The 16,145-nt window shown below is 41.1% G+C and overlaps 1 protein-coding gene across 1 annotated transcript in view; it reads right to left on the reverse strand.

Annotated features, from left to right (window-relative positions):
* Positions 1–6,321, reverse strand: part of LOC106544191 (ectonucleotide pyrophosphatase/phosphodiesterase family member 1) — a 47,819-nt gene extending 41,498 nt beyond the window's left edge. The window contains exon 1 of the mRNA XM_087718473.1: positions 6,059–6,321. Within this exon, the coding sequence (XP_087574599.1) occupies positions 6,059–6,250 (192 nt within the window). The 5' untranslated portion in view covers positions 6,251–6,321. The remainder of the gene's footprint in view (positions 1–6,058) is intronic.
* Positions 6,322–16,145: the final 9,824 nt, after the last annotated feature.

Genomic DNA, 16,145 nt, shown 5'->3' on the forward strand with positions numbered 1-16,145 from the left:
TGCTGCTCAACACTGCGGCTGAGCTGAAACCACTAACCTCCCACTGGCACCCCCGCCCACTCGGAGCACCTGAGCTGGGCACCACATTACCCCTGCCCCCTCCTCCTCCGCCGTGCTTTTGAGGACCCAGTAGGAAGGCGGCGGAGGGGGTGGGAGCAGGAAAAAAAAAGGCCCCATGGCTTCTCAAAAGCACGGTGGAGGAGGAAGAGGCGGCAACAGGGGTAACAGAGTGCCCAACTAAGGTGCTCCGAGTGGAGGGTGACATGACACCGCTGCTGCCATGGGCGGGGGCGCCAACGGGAGCTTTGGCAGCTTCACCTCAGCCGCAGGGCCGGGCAGCAAAATTTTTAATCAAGAACACACCGCCCCCCACCCCCCACCCCCGGTCAATGGTGTCCCACTTTACCAATTTTAAAATCTGGTTACCTTATATTAAAGCATTAGACTATGCTAGGGCAACTGAACTTTTTGTAACATAGATAAATTTACAAATAAAAAACACATATAAAAGATAATTATCGCTTTGAGTTATATTCAAATCCCAGACTTTTCTTGGAAACAACACAGAAATGATATCATTTCTATCAGTGAAGTTTAATTATGCTGCTTCCTGCTGAGGCAGTTAAGACCACAGAAGGAATCAAATTAACAACCAATTAAGCTGTTTTTTAAAAAATATTCTCATCCCCCTTTTCTCATTTTTAGATGAAGACAAATATAAAATAAATAAATAAATAAATAAATAAATAAATAAATAAATAAATAAATAAATAAATAAATAAATAAATAAGCAAGCTATCTTCCACAGAATAACCTTTCTTCACTCCTACTCTTAGTGTCAGTGGTTTCTACAGCTTGTTTTGTAATCTATCTGAGTGCTGTCACAGCCTTTTTGGCTCCATTCTTTTTCTATTCTTCCAAGCTAATGTGGAAAAAAAAGTGAAGGAAAAAGAAGTCAAGCAGAACAAAGTGGAAAAATATCAGTTTTTTTCAACAGCCCTCATGAAGTTCTAGGTTAGTATAATGAGTCTATGTTTCAGAAATCAATCAGACTATCAGTAAAATTAGTGAATATTTAGATCCTAATCTTGTTTTTAGATCTTGAACTCTTGTAGCTATTTGTTGATACATAAAAACCTTCACACCATTTGAATTCATTCAAGGCTGTTTTGGTCTTGAACTACATGTCATTATGTATTTCTTCTGAAGCTTTACGTCCTCCCTGAATTATTACTCATTTCTAAAGAATGTCATTTTTGGACTGCAAGGCGATCAAACCAGTCAGTCCTAGAGGAGATCAACCCTGACTGCTCTTTAGAAGGCCAGATCCTGAAGATGAATCAAATACTTTGGCCACCTAATGAGAAGGAAGGACTCACTAGAAAAGAGCACAATGCTGGGAAAGATTGAGGGCAAAAGAAGAAGGGACGACAGAGAATGAGGTGGCTGGATGGAGTCACCGAAGCAGTAGGCATGAGCTTAAATGGACTCCAGAGGACAGAGGACAAGAAGGCCTGGAGGAACATTGACCATGGGATCACGATGGGTCGGACACAACTTCGCAACTAACAACAATAAAGAATGTCATATAAACAGGATTAAAAATATACATCAACTAGCTTGGTTCAAATGACATAGTACAGAAATCTATAGTTTATAAGCCATACTTATATTTAGGAAAAATCAATGGGTTTGAAGATGCCAATGGAACACATCTCTTCTTCCTCCTCTACTACTAGCCAAATGTCTTAGAAGGCTGCTTAGTTAAAACTTGAGGCATGCAAGTGAAGGAGAAAATCCTGTTTCATGAACCAAAGTAACTGGAGAGATTTGGCCTAAAGGAAGCCTAACACTGCACCAGGTTTCACATATTATTGTGATTACTGAAGTATTCGTGAATGACTGATGATTTCCACCAACATCCCCTGGATTCCTTATTGTCAGGAAACAATATTAAGTGCTATATTATGTTTCACTAATTTTCTATTCAGGTACTCCTCGACTTACAAACATTCATTTGGTGACCATTCAAAGTTACAGCAACATAAAAAAGCAGCATGGCTGGTTTTCACACTCACAATCATTGTAGCATCCCCAAGATCACATGATCAAAATTCAGTTTGAATTTTGCATGTATTTATGAAGATGTCCTGGAGTCAGTGGTGGGATTCAGCCAGTTCGCACCACTTCGGGAGAACCGGTTGTTAACCTTCTGAGCAATTTGGTGAACTGGGTGTTGGAAGAAATCATTAGGACAGAGAACCAGTTGTTAAATTATTTGAATCCCACCACTACCTGGAGTCATGTGGTAACTTTTTGCATCCCTCTGACAAGCAAAGCCAATAGTGAAGTCAGATTCACATAAAAGCGTTACTAACTATTTAAAAAAGGCAGTGATTCACTTAACAACTGAGGCAAGAAAGATCATAAAATGAGGCAAAGGTCACTTAACTGTCTTTTTTGCAATGGAAATATTTGGCTCAATTGCAACTATAAGTAAGTATACTGAACAAGATGGAGTTTTCAGAAATACTTTCAGATGATGTGTGGAATGCATACTGTATATTACCGAGCTCAATACAAAAGTGTATACAACTTAAGCAAATGTACTTAATTACAGAGTTTCATATGGCTGAAAATTTGTATCAGATCGGCCTATATGAGCCAATCTTCTAAAGGGAAGATTCTGTGCCACAAATCTGAGATCTGAGTTTCTTTGGTACTCAATTGTAAAGCAACTTCTGTCCTGAGGCAAATTTAAATTGCTCCCAGTGGTCACGCTGTCAATGTTCAAAAGGATATGCTGACATTAGAGAATGAACTCAAGGGAAAAAGGTCATGCAATTGCAAAAATGAAAAGTGTGTGGGGTGGGGGGAGGGGGGGTAGTTGGAGACTTTATATCCGATTTTCTTAGGATTCATAAACGAATCTAGGCATTCTAAGCCTAACTCAAATGTAAATTCCTGTGTTCAAAGTTTTAGGTATATTTTCATGGCACTGGAAAGCAAACAGAGAAAAAATAACGAATATATACGTATGATCTAAAAGAATTGGTGAGATTCTTAAGAGTGTTAAAGTTCAGAAATTTTTTTTCCAAATTGTTTATATGCTTGCTGCTCCATCCTGTGCTTGACAAAGCATTTAACTGAATAAATCAAATTGCTTATTGCTAAGATTTCACCTTGTTAAACGGATTTTAAAATAGTGTGGTAATTAACCTATTCTAATTTTATGTTTCTTTCCTTTGCATGGCCATATTCAGACCCTTTACAAAGATCACAATACCTCATAACATTTTATGGCATACTGCACAAACAAGAAATGGAAGTAGCTCTGGATTTAGCCAGATTACTGACCAATTCAGTCATTGAGTCAAGTACCATAACTGTTCATTACCACACAGAAGGAAACCAGTTGAGAAAGAGAAATATTACCATGAACTGTCTGCAAACCTTGAGGCCTACTAGAAATGGCTCAGACAGGATGTAATCACAGTAAGAAATAGCTAAACCAGCAACAATTCTAATGACATATTGAGTCCCTCATAGATGGGAGATAGGAAGCAAAGAGCTTCTTTCAGTTCTTTCTATTATTTTTAATTTCCACATGGGTATTGTTCTCGCTGACAGGTATCAGTCCTATTCATTAGGATTACTTTTTGTGGTATAATTATGGATGTGCTTTTAATTGAGCCAAGCTTAGGACTGAAAAAAACATACAGGACATTTGAGCTGTGAAGAACATTACTTGAAAGAAATCAAAATCTCTGCTTGATACCAGTAAGTTCCCTTTTGAAAGCAATCTTCTGAAGACCTCCCCCGCCCAGGCAGATACATTTGGGAAGATTAGCCACTTTATTAAGTCAGCAACTGAAGTATTATAGCATTTACCCAACCACCACATTTCAGATCATAATCACAAAGACAACCTCCCTGGTTGCTCTCCCTGTGGTTTAAGCCTTTTAGACAATAACTGGGGTCAAAGCATTTGCAAATTAAGAGATTAAAGAAAGCTAAAATGATTTACTGCCCTATTCTCCTAATTCTGGGATGAAGATACTTTCCCCAATTTTTTTTAAAGCAGAAAGTTAATCTTAAAAGAATATCCTCTAGAACAATATTGACTGCAGCTGGGCTGATTTTTTGACTCAAAAAAGTCAGATGGATAGATGAGATGGATTTTCTTCCCAAATCCCACATTTTACGTATGTTCCAAAGAAGACAGTTATGTAACATAAAAGGAAAAGTGCTCAACCATAACATGAGGGTGGATCAGGAAGTTCCTGCAGAAGGATGGACATAAGGAATACAGATTTGAAGCATGGGAGAAGAGAGGAAATACATCTGCAGAATGAGGTCATATTAATTTTCTTAATTCAATTATTTATACATTCTCTGTATTTCATCCCAAAGGTAGATAGTGATAAATCCACAATACAGTTCACCTTCAGACCAAAGAAGTTAAAGTAAAGGACACATAGACAGAATCTGTCCTACTGGAATACTTAATCTGAAGCAGCTGTTCTTCTAGTACTGAAGTTGTAAAACCAGCAATATGTTAATCTCAATTAAATGTGAATTAGAAAGATGAAAAATTCAATTTCTTAAAAATTCCAGTACAAGTACGGAAAGGCAATTAAAGTATAATTGGCATTGGAAAATATGATCCTGTTGGATCCAAAATCTCGCATGCATTTTTGTTTGTTTTATATATAAATATATGTATTTTAGAAACTCTCCCTTACAGAGTAACTCTGGGTGGTGTACAAATAAAATGTTAAAAACTGAACATAAAAATTTATAATAGAGGCAAAACAGTAAAATTCAACCAGAAAAGTTAATTAAAAGGCAGGGAAGGGGCCTTCAGGGCACTAACAAGACCCATATGAACCATGTTCCTCATTGAACACCAAACGAACTGGCAGATTCAAATCTTCAGATATTTTTGAAAGGTCAAGAGAGTGGGGCCCTACCTCACCTTTGGAGAAAGAATATTCCAAAAGCATAATAATGTATATAGTGTAGGCTTCTTTAAGTGATGCCCCACCCCAATGGCCAGTCTCATTGGGAATTCTGGCTCCAGAGGACTCCAGAAGATTCACTTGCTTGTCTCAACAAAGAATGTGTTTAAAATAGTTCATGCAATGCTACCACTTGGACATTGTTCAGCATATGATTAAGGATGGTACATAATACTTTGCACCCAAGAGAGGAAATCATTGACTTTAAACCCTACCCTAACTAAACCCCTTACTGTTTCTGTCACCTGTGTACAGTAGTTCTTCTGGAGAAGCTGATACCGAAGGAATTGCACTCTGTGTATCAATGTTTCTTAACCCTTTTCCTTTCTTCTTTTAAAAATTATGGCTTTTTAACAATTTATGTTCGTATGGGATTATATTTATCAATATTTACCATATGAAACATTAAAAAGGGTGCATTCACTGAACTACTGCTTGTCACAATTGTCTGATGGGATCATATATTGTTTTTCAGCATATGCTGGCAAATGATTATTTTTTTCATGAAACCCTGGGTGAAGTTTCAAGGGACCTCCAGGTAAACACTATAGTCCACACTCCTAGGACTGCACCTCAAGAAACACTGCTGTACATGTTTAGAAGCCTGTTTCTATGTATTATTTATGGTTACAAATGTTTTAAGAAGAAATCAAGGCATCGAAACCCCATCTGATGAAGTCAACCGTTCTTTCAATCAAACAGGGAATCAGGCAGCATTCTCCCCTCCCCACCCCAATCCTACCCAAAGATTTGGACCTTCTCCACGCGCAAAATGTTTATCCGTGAGCTTCAGCCCTTTCCTTGCAAAGCCCGGGTAAGTTTTCTGTTGCCAACCAACTGCGCAAAAAAAAAGTCTTTAAGCAAAGTCGGCCGATTCCGCATCCTTTTCAACCCCCTTCTTTTCCCCTTCTCTGCCCTCAGAGAAGCCCGCAGCCAACTCATCCTGAAGTGGATCACTTGGAACCCGGCTAGTCGCCCCCTTCGAAGACCAAGAGCTTTCCTCCATTCGGGTCTTCCAAAGCACGCCGCCTGCTTACCAGGGACAGGACTTTGTAAGAGGGGTCCTTGTTTTTCCCTTTGAGCGCCGTCGCCGTTGCCGTCGCCGCTTTCTCCGGCTCCTCCGACACCTCCAGAGCCGGCAGCATGGGCACCGCGGCTGAACTCGGCGGCTCTGCGCCGTCGGGGAGGAAGCTTTTCCCTTGGCCGTTAGCAGCTCCTTCGCTCGCCATCGCCCCCGCCGCGCCTGGACTCGACTGGACTGGATCTCCGCCTGCTGCAGCCTCGCTTAATAAACTGCTGTGATCCCACCTCTTCTGCTTCGGACTTTTTAAGACTCCGGATGCTTTTGGTTCTGCCTCCCCCGCCCACCCCGCCCCAGCCGCGCGCTCTCGGGGGTTTTAGTGGGTTCCCGTTTGCTTTGGCAGGCGGGCGTCTTCCCCAAGGGGTGGGGGCCTATGGGAGTAGGTGGGAAGAGAGACAAGCTGTTCCTTTGCAAGAAACCGAATAGATGCAGCGTCATTAGCATTACTAGCATTACTAGCATTATTACTAGAATTATTGTAGCATAGATTATCCCATAGAAGGGGTAGTCGCCCGACTGGTATATTAGAGGCTAAGCCGGAAGGTGATTGGGGTTGTTTACGCGCGGGATTGAAGATCCAGCACTTCCCCCGCAATATTTTGTGTGTGTATGTGGAGAGGAGCAGAGAAGAGGGAAAGTAGGGAGAACAGCCACCTTATTTACACAAATTTTCCAGAAGGCAAAGCCATCGCTTCATGTCTGGGCTGAAATGAAATCTATGTTCTGGAGGCTCACGATGCTTAGCAGAAATGGCTTGTCTTGGCAGTTCAAACATGAAATTTAAGCACCCACGCCCTTCACCTTTCCCTGCTATAATCTTTGGGCCTGTTGAAGTAAAAAAATCCTCTGAAATCAGCTGCACATATAAGGTCAGGCTGCTCTTTAGTTATAGGCACGCATTGACCGGAGTCGTTTGTGGGTGTAGATTTTCCTCTTCGAATTTTATTTACTTATTTGTAGACACAGAGCTGGAATCCTGTTCTGTTACTTCATTGCATTTTGTGTATTCTCTCTCCTCCTTTTTCTATATACAGTTGCCTAGCAATTGAACTCCTTTGAGCTTGTATTTCAATCCATTCGTGTTGAATTGCAATCATTTTACATTCAGCAAGTTGAATTGTTATATTTATTAATTAGATGCAGTACTCCACTGCAAAACACTCTTTGGTTCACCTGCACCAGCTCTTTAAATACAGTCATGGTAAAGGAAGGTAATCAGTAAGGCTGATAGCATCAGTTCATCTCCTATAAAACTCTCTGAAATAACTCCATTTTTAATAGCCTGCAGAAAACCATTAAGAAAACCACTCAGCGGGTCACACGCTTGACCTCGTATTCCTCTCGGAGCAGTGGAATTGTGATCTTGGTCTGAGGGGTAGCGAGATCTTGCCCCTGTCATGGTCAGACCACTACCTATTGAGGCTTGACTTTCGGAGACCAAACCCCCACTGTAGGGAGGAGGAACCGACCAGGTGGTTCCGCCCCAGGCGACTTATGGACCCTTCGGGGTTCCAGACGGAGCTTGGGGTTATTCCTGATACTCTCGCCTGCAGTTCGGCGGAGACTCTGGTCGCTGCCTGGGATCTGGCAGCGGCGGAGTCTCTTAACCGGATTGCGCCTCTACGGCCGCTCCGAGGCAGTGGATCCCGGAAGGCTCCTTGGTTTACTGAGGAACTCCAGGAGATGAAGCGCCGAAGGAGACACCTAGAGCACTTATGGAGGTCCAGCAAATCCGAATCGAGCCGAGCATTTTTGACAACCTACACCAGAGATTACGTTCGGGCAATTAGGACGGCTAAGAAAACACACATTGCCTCTCTGGTTGCGTCTGCTGAGTCACGCCCAGCCGCCCTGTTTAGGATAACCCATTCCCTCCTAAATAGGAGGGATAAGGGCGATCCGCTGCAGGGCAGGGCTGAGGACTACGTCCAATTTCTCGCAGACAAGGTTGCTCGGCTCTGGGCGGACCTGGACTCCAATTCTGCAGTACCAGCCGAGGCACTAAGGGATGATCTGGTAAGTCATCGCTGGATTGAGTTTCAAGCTGTTACCCCTGAGGATGTGGACAAGGCCATGAGAGCTGTAGGTGCCTCCACATGTGTGCTGGACCCGTGCCCCTCCTGGCTGGTTGTAAACAGCAGGGAGGTGACACGAGGCTGGATCCAGACGGTTGTTACCGCCTCTCTTCGGGAGGGGATCTTTCCCCCCGCTTTAAAGGCGGCGGTGGTGAGACCCCTCCTGAAGAAACCATCCTTGGATCCAGCTGTTTTAAATAACTATCGTCCAGTCTCCAACCTCCCCTTTGTGGGGAATGTTGTTGAGAAGGTGGTGGCCTTTCAGCTCCAGCGGTCCTTGGAGGAAGCCAGTTATCTCGATCCGTTCCAGTCTGGCTTCAGACCTGGCTGCAGCACAGAAACCGCTTTGGTCGCGTTGACCGATGATCTCTGGAGAGCCAGGGATGGAGGCCACGCCTCCATCCTAGTGCTCCTTGACCTCTCGGCGGCTTTCGATACCATCGACCATGGTAACCTTCTGCGACGACTGCGGGAGGTGGGGGTGGGAGGCGTTGTTTTACAGTGGTTCTCCTCTTACCTCTTGGACAGGTCGCAGTTGGTGTTAGTTGGGGAGCAGAGATCGACCCCTAGGCCCCTAACGTGTGGGGTGCCCCAGGGTTCGGTCCTGTCCCCCCTTCTTTTCAACATCTACATGAAAACGCTGGGTGAGATCATTCGACGGCACGGGATAAAGTACCATCAATATGCGGACGATACTCAGTTGTATCTGTCTGCCCCGTGCCAACTCAATGAAGCAATGGATGTGATGAGCCAGGGGCTGGATGCTGTTAAAGACTGGATGGGGATCAACAAGCTTGTGCTCAATCCAGAAAAGACCGAGTGGCTGCTGTGTTTCCCTCCCAAGAATTGGCCAAGTACTCCATCTCTCAGGCTGGGGGGTCAAATTATACGCCCCTCAGACAGGGTTCGCAACTTGGGAGTCCTCCTGGACCCACAGCTGACCTTCGAACATCATTTGTCAGCTGTGACCAGGGGGGCATTTGCCCAGGTTCGCCTGGTACACCAGTTGCGTCCCTACCTGAACCGGGAGGCCCTCACAACAGTCACTCATGCCCTTGTGACCTCTAGGCTGGAATATTGCAATGTGCTCTACATGGGGCTGCCCTTGAAGAGCATTCGGCGACTCCAGCTAGTCCAGAATGCGGCCGCGCGAGCGATTGTGGGTGCACCTCGGTTCACCCACGTAACACCTATCCTCCGCGAGCTGCACTGGCTACCTGTTGATCTCCGGGTGCGCTTCAAGGTGCTACTTATCACCTATAAAGCCCTTCATGGTAGTGGGCCTGGGTACTTGAGAGACCGCCTACTGCCAATTACCTCCACTAGACCGATTCGATCGCATCGATTAGGCCTCCTCCGAATTCCATCTTCTAGCCAGTGCAAACTGGCAACTACCCGGAGGAGAGCCTTCTCGGTGGCTGCTCCGTCCCTTTGTAACGAACTCCCCGTGGAGATTCGGACCCTCACCACCCTCCAGTCCTTCCGCGCCGCTGTAAAGATCTGGCTGTCCCGGCTGGCCTGGGGTTAAGATTGTAGCCCTACTCGAATTGTACGATTGTTGTGTTTTCTTTTTTAACATGCTGTATTGTCTATTGTTTGTCTTTTTCCCCCTCCCTTTTTGAATTGTGAGCCGCCCTGAGTCCCCTTAGGGAAACGGGCGGCATACAAATAAAGGCAAAAGTAAAGTAAAAGTAAAACCATTAAACCAATAAATCTAATATTAGAGTAGAGCAAATCAAATTTTGTGGGAGGCTCTGCTATTAAAAAAATACTTGTGCAGAAATATTTAATATTTGCATGAGAGAACATCAAGCTATACCTAGGCCAAAGACCAGATTAATAATAACAATATTTTTTTTAAAAAAAAATCCTGGATAAAAGCAATGGGAAATCACTTCTGTATTGTTTCTAGAAAGATTTTGACTTCACTTGTCAGTAATCAAGTCCTTCTTATACAAAACAATACAATACAATAGCAGAGTTGGAAGGGACTTTGGAGGTCTTCTAGTCCAACCCCCTGCCTAGGCAGGAAACCCTATACTGTTTCTGACAAATGGTTATCCAACATCTTAAAGACTTCCAGTGTTGGGGCATTCACAACATCTGGAGGCAAGCTGTTCCACTGATTAATTGTTCTAACTGTCAGGAAATTTCTCCTCAGTTCTAAGTTGCTTCTCTCCTTGATTAGTTTCCACCCATTGCTTCTTGTTCTACCCTCAGGTGCCTTGGAGAATAGTTTGACTCCCCCTTCTTTGTGGCAACTCCTGAGATATTGGAACACTGCTATCATGTCTCCCCTACTCCTTCTTTTCATTAAACTAGACATACCCAGTTCCTGTAACTGTTCTTCATATGTTTTAGTTTCCAGTCCCCTAATTATCTTTGTTGCTCTTCTCTGCATTCTTTCTAGAGTCCCCAAATCTTTTCTACATCGTGGCAACCAAAACTGAATGCAGTATTCCAAGTGTGGCCTTACCAAGGCATTATAAAGTGGTATTAACACTTCACGTGATCTTGATTCTATCCCTCTGTTTATGTAACCTAGAACTGTGTTGGCTTTTTTGGCAGCTGCTGCACACTGCTGGCTCATATTTAAATGGTTGTCCATTAAGACTCCAAGATCCCTCTCACAGTTACTACTATTGAGCAAGGTGCCACCTATACTGTACCTGTGCATTTTGGGTTTTTTTTGCCTAAATGTAGAACCTTACTCTTTTCACCATGGAATTTCATATTATTAGATAGTGCCCAATGTTCAAGTTTGTCAAGATCCTTCTGTATCTTAAGCCTGTCTTCTGGAGTGTTAGCTATTCCTGTCAGCTTGGTGTCATCTGCAAATTTGATGAGTTCCCCATTTATTCCCTCATCCAAATCATTGATGAAGATGTTGAAGAGTACTGGGCCTAAAACAGAGCCTTGGGGTACTCCACTGCATACTTCCCTCCATGTAGATGCAGTTCCATTGTGGACTACACCTTGAGTGCAGTTGGTCAGCCAGATATAAATCCATCTGTTGATGATGCTGTCTAACCCACATTCTTCTACTTTATCTAGTAATAGGTTATGGTCTACCTTATCAAATGCCTTACTGAAGTCCAAGTAAACTATATCAACGGTATTCCTCTGGTTCACTAATTTTGTCACTTTGCAAAGAATGCAATAAGATTAGTCTGGCATGATCTGTTTTTGACAAACCCATGTTTGCTTTTGGCTATTACTTTGTTTACTTCTAGGTGTTCACTAATTCATTGCTTGATTATCTTTTCCAGAATCTTTCCTGGTATTGAGGCCAGGCTGATAGGTCTGTATTTTCCTGGATCTATTTTTTTTTCCTTTTTTGAAGATGGGAACCACATCAGCTCTTTTCCAGTCCTCTGGTAGTTCCCCGGTGCTCCAGGATCTCTGAAAGATATAGTTCAGTGGTTCTGAGATCTCATCTGCCAGTTCCTTCAGAACCCTGGGGTGTATTCCATCCGGTCCTGGTGATTTGAACTCGTCTAGGGTAGACACTTACCATTTTCGTCTAGGGTAGATACTTACCATTTTCTTCCCTATTTCAATTTGTCTTCCTTATCTGATTTTTGTGGTGCTGTTTTTTTCTTAAAGTAGACATATTTTTATTTCAGCTGAGGTCTGAAACATCTTCATTGAAATGCAAGCTTTTACTTGTTTATAACCAATAGGCTGAAGATGGGAATACATTTGGTTTCTTCCATAGGTACAAACATTGTTTTAGGCACTTTTAGATTTAAAAGTATTAAATTGCACTAAGGCAGGGGTGTCCAAACTTGGGAACTTTTAAGACTTGTGGACTTCAACTCCCAGAAAGCCTGGCTGGGGAATTCTGGGAGTTGAAGTCCATAAGTCTTAAAAGTTCCCAAGTTTGGACACCCCTGCACTAAGGTGTCTAATTCTTTACATGTTAACATTAGATGCATATTGCTGTGTTGTGCTATGCTTTAGTAAATGACATGGAATGGACCAGTGAAGGTCTGTGGAGCACATTTAACACATCAAGAAAAAATCTCCCTGCATCATAGTAGTATTTGTCACCCTTCATAGAATTGGAAGTGCTATTGAAAGTGAATGATCTTGTTACCTTGGCATACCTTTGTTTTGAAACTCTCTACCAGTGTTCTTTTCCCTACAGCAGAGATGTAAATACGGTTTTCCAGAGAATTGATAGCTTTTTAAAAATGTATTTTTAGCTAACATCCTGTTCTACTCTTCCTCTATTTTTAAGTCACCTAGAGTGTTATTTTCAGAAATGCATTTTATTTTAACTTCCTTCCCAATCTGGAGAAAGGTACTAAAAACACTGAAAGGAGAAAATTTTGTCTATGGCTGAAATTCTGTCCACTTTTGCAGATGTTTCTCGTGCCAGACATTTGGATTGTAGCTAATACGATTTGTTTTAGTTTTGGTATGTTACAAAATGACATACCTGGATATCCTGGATGAATATATGGAATGTAAAGCTTCTTGAGTCGATATCAGAGTCGATACCATCCAAAAATGTTCAGCAATTAAAACATAAAGATAACAAAAATATTTTATTTTATAATTTGTTAGTTTACTAGTTTACTGATCTTAATGATATTGGCTTTGATGTTTTTACCGACATGGAATGGGGTTGCCCATGTTTACTTATCTGGAAGTAAGATCTTTTAAATACTTTTTAACTTGTTGCGCCATACATTTATTTCTCTATAAGTAGCACTGAGCAGTTACTGAAAAAAATGTTTATCAGTCTAACTTGTGATGAGAGCACAGCTTTATGTTGAGAGACAGAGAGAGAGAAAAAAAGACAGAGAGAGGGGGGAGAGAGATAGATAGACAGAGAGACAGGGACACAGAGAGATAGACACACACACATACACACAGAGAGAGACAGAATCAGAGAGAGACAGACAGACAGACAGATCCAATTGGAGATGATGAATAACATGAGGTTGGAAATTTCTTAATGGGCAGTGCAATGATAAAAATGGATACAACAGCATCGTGTGTGAGATTTTATAGGGATTTCTGGATTTAAAAGAAAAACAGATTTTTTTTTGTTTCAAAGGGTTTAACTTTTTAAGCTTGTTTCAGGTTTACATGACAATGTTCATTTGCCAATTGTCAATTTTCAGCCATCTACCAGTGAAATTTAGCAGCATGGAGTTGGGTGTGTGTGTGAAATCAAATGATGATATTGATGAAATCTCAGTTGAAACATTGCAAGTATTTTGGTCACCAAATCCAAAGAAAGAAAAATGGAAGGAAGGGAAACTTAAAGTGAGGGTGGATTTTGTTAAGGCATGTGAAGAATGCCTTAATGGAGGCTGCATGGTAACAGCTTCTTTTGCCATTGAGTTCCTGACATTTGTAACATAACTTTAATATTCTTATACTTTATAGGGGGATGAATTGCAGGCGGGGGGGAACGTTGACTAGAAAAAAAGAGGAATGAGGAAAGAAAGGAAAACCTTAAGTACATACCCTAAATCTGTTTTTGGGTTTATTTATTTTTGAAGCAAACATCTTTTCTGGATGGAACTCTTCTGCATAATTATGTGTAGTGTAATATTTGCAAGCAGACTTCCTCAGACTAGTAGTCTCCAGATAATGAGGGGATTCAAGACTATGGGACTTGTAGTCCAACACATTTGTTGAGTGCTAAGTAGGGAAGACAGAACTGAGAATAATACACAAAGAAATGCCAACCCCAAGGATCTTTGAGATTATGTGTCATTGAACTTTTAAAGCATTAATTAAACTTTTTTTAGTATATGTGCACTATGGATTTATTGTGCAAAAGAGGGCTTGATGGGTGAACTCTTGTTGTTCATGCAAATAATAACATGCCTATTTCAACACTACAAAAGGTCTTTGAAAACAAGCACACTCATAAAAGGAAGCTGAGGAAATTAAACATGACCATTTAAAGTAGGCTATCCCAGTTCTCCAGCTCATTTTGGTTATAATACTACCCAGCAGGAGAATGATAAAATATGTTGTGTGGTTTACAGGCTATTATGGATCAATTGCAATATTATAAAAATAAATAGGGAGAATGTAGCAACCTACATTCCAGCTATGTGACAGAGACAAAAAAACCTCCATACTTCCTGTGTTGTTGGCTTTTAACCTTTATTTAATTATTGTTAATCCTAATGCTTTTAGTCTTTTTAAATTTATGCTTTTATGACACTGTAGGCTTCTGAGAGTCACTTTGGATAATGAAAGTGGCATATAAATTTAATATAAATAAATAAACGTATCTGGCATGGCAGGATAAAATGGCTTCCCAAGGCAGAACTAGCTGTGGAAGGGGAGAAATGTGCCAGGCATTTCAGCCAAACAGAAATGAGATTGCTGCTAGAATTTAACATGAATTGAAATACTGGAGACTGTTTACTCCAAAGGACTTACGAAGGCTCAGTTGAAGCTGGAAAACTTGGGTAAGAGTAAGGTGACCAGATTTTCAGATTGGTAAGGAGGGACACCATTGACCCCGGTGGGGGGAGAGGGGGCTTGATTAAAAATTTTATATTTTGTCAAAAGATCACAAAAGGCGATTACATGACTCCAGGACACTGAAACCATCATAAATACGAATCTGTTGCCAACCATCAAAATTTGATCACGTGACCATGAGGATGCTGCAACGGTTGCTAAGTGTGAAAAATGGTCATCAGTCACTTTTTTCAATGCCATTGTAATTTTGGTCACTAAACCCATTATGCCACCTTTCTTGCCACAGTTCTTAAGTGAATAACTGCAGCTGATAAGTTAGTAACATAAGTGAATCTGGTTTCCCCATTTGACTTTGCTTGTCAGAAGGTCACAAAAGGCGATTACGTGACCCTAGGACACTGAAACCATCATGAATACGAATCTGTTGCCAAACATCAAAATTTTGACCATGTGACCATGAGGATGCTGCAACAGTTGCTAAGTGTGAAAAATGGTCATCAGTCACTTTTTCCAATGCCATTGTAACTTTGGTCACTAAATGAACTGTTTGAAAGCTAAGGCTAGGTTGCATTATAATGCCTTATGCTAGCTTACATTTTCAAAAAGAGAGAAGATAAACTCCTTATTAGAATTGAAATAGAAATGAATAGAGTAGAGTGAAGTAGAGTAGAATAGAATAGTTTACTAGCCAAGTGTGATTGGACAACAAGGAATTTGTCTTTGGTGAATATGCTCTCAGTGTACATAAAGAAAAATAAAATAGAATACATTCATCAAGAATCATAAGCTACAACACTTAGTGATAGTCATAGGTTACTAATAAGCAATCAAATTATACTAGGAAACAAATTATTGGATTTTTAAATTATTGGATTTTCTTTCAAAGAAACTCAGTATGTGCTTCCTGATTATTAAAAGTGCAAATTCAGTGTCAATGACTCCTGACTATTTAATAAAAGATTCTATCCAAAATAAATTGAAATAAACCATTTTAAAAAATTCTATGCACAATAGTTTGAAATGTATTGTGCATATAATTTTTTAAAATGGTTTATTTCAATTTATTTTGGATAGAATCTTTTTTTAAATAGTCTAAGAGAATTAAAAAAAAATCCACACAGAATAAGTTGAAGTAAAACATTTCAAACTATTCACACAGAATAAATTGAAGTAAAACTATTTTTAAAAATTCTATGCACAATACATTTCAAAGTATTGTTCATAGAATTTTAAAAAATGTAAGTCACAGTCATATGTCCACAAGATGCTGCAAATGGTTATAAATGTGGGTCAGTTATGGAGTGACTGCAGGGGAGACATGAGGTGTCAGAACTTCGAACCAGGTCGTAAGTACCTTTTGGGAGGGAAGGAGGGGTCTGTCATAACTTTGAACAGTCACTCAGTTACCAGGCATAAGTCGAGGGCTACCTGAGCAATTCTGCCTTCCAAATGCCAGGTAACTCCATCAACAGTCCTTTTCATCTTTTTGTAAGAAAAATATGATGG

This window comes from Thamnophis sirtalis, unplaced genomic scaffold (genome assembly GCF_051295495.1).
Source record: "Thamnophis sirtalis isolate CommonGarterSnake01/CBP01778 unplaced genomic scaffold, rThaSir2_p1.2 scaffold_6, whole genome shotgun sequence".
In the NCBI taxonomy this organism is placed as follows: Eukaryota; Metazoa; Chordata; class Lepidosauria; order Squamata; family Natricidae; genus Thamnophis; species Thamnophis sirtalis.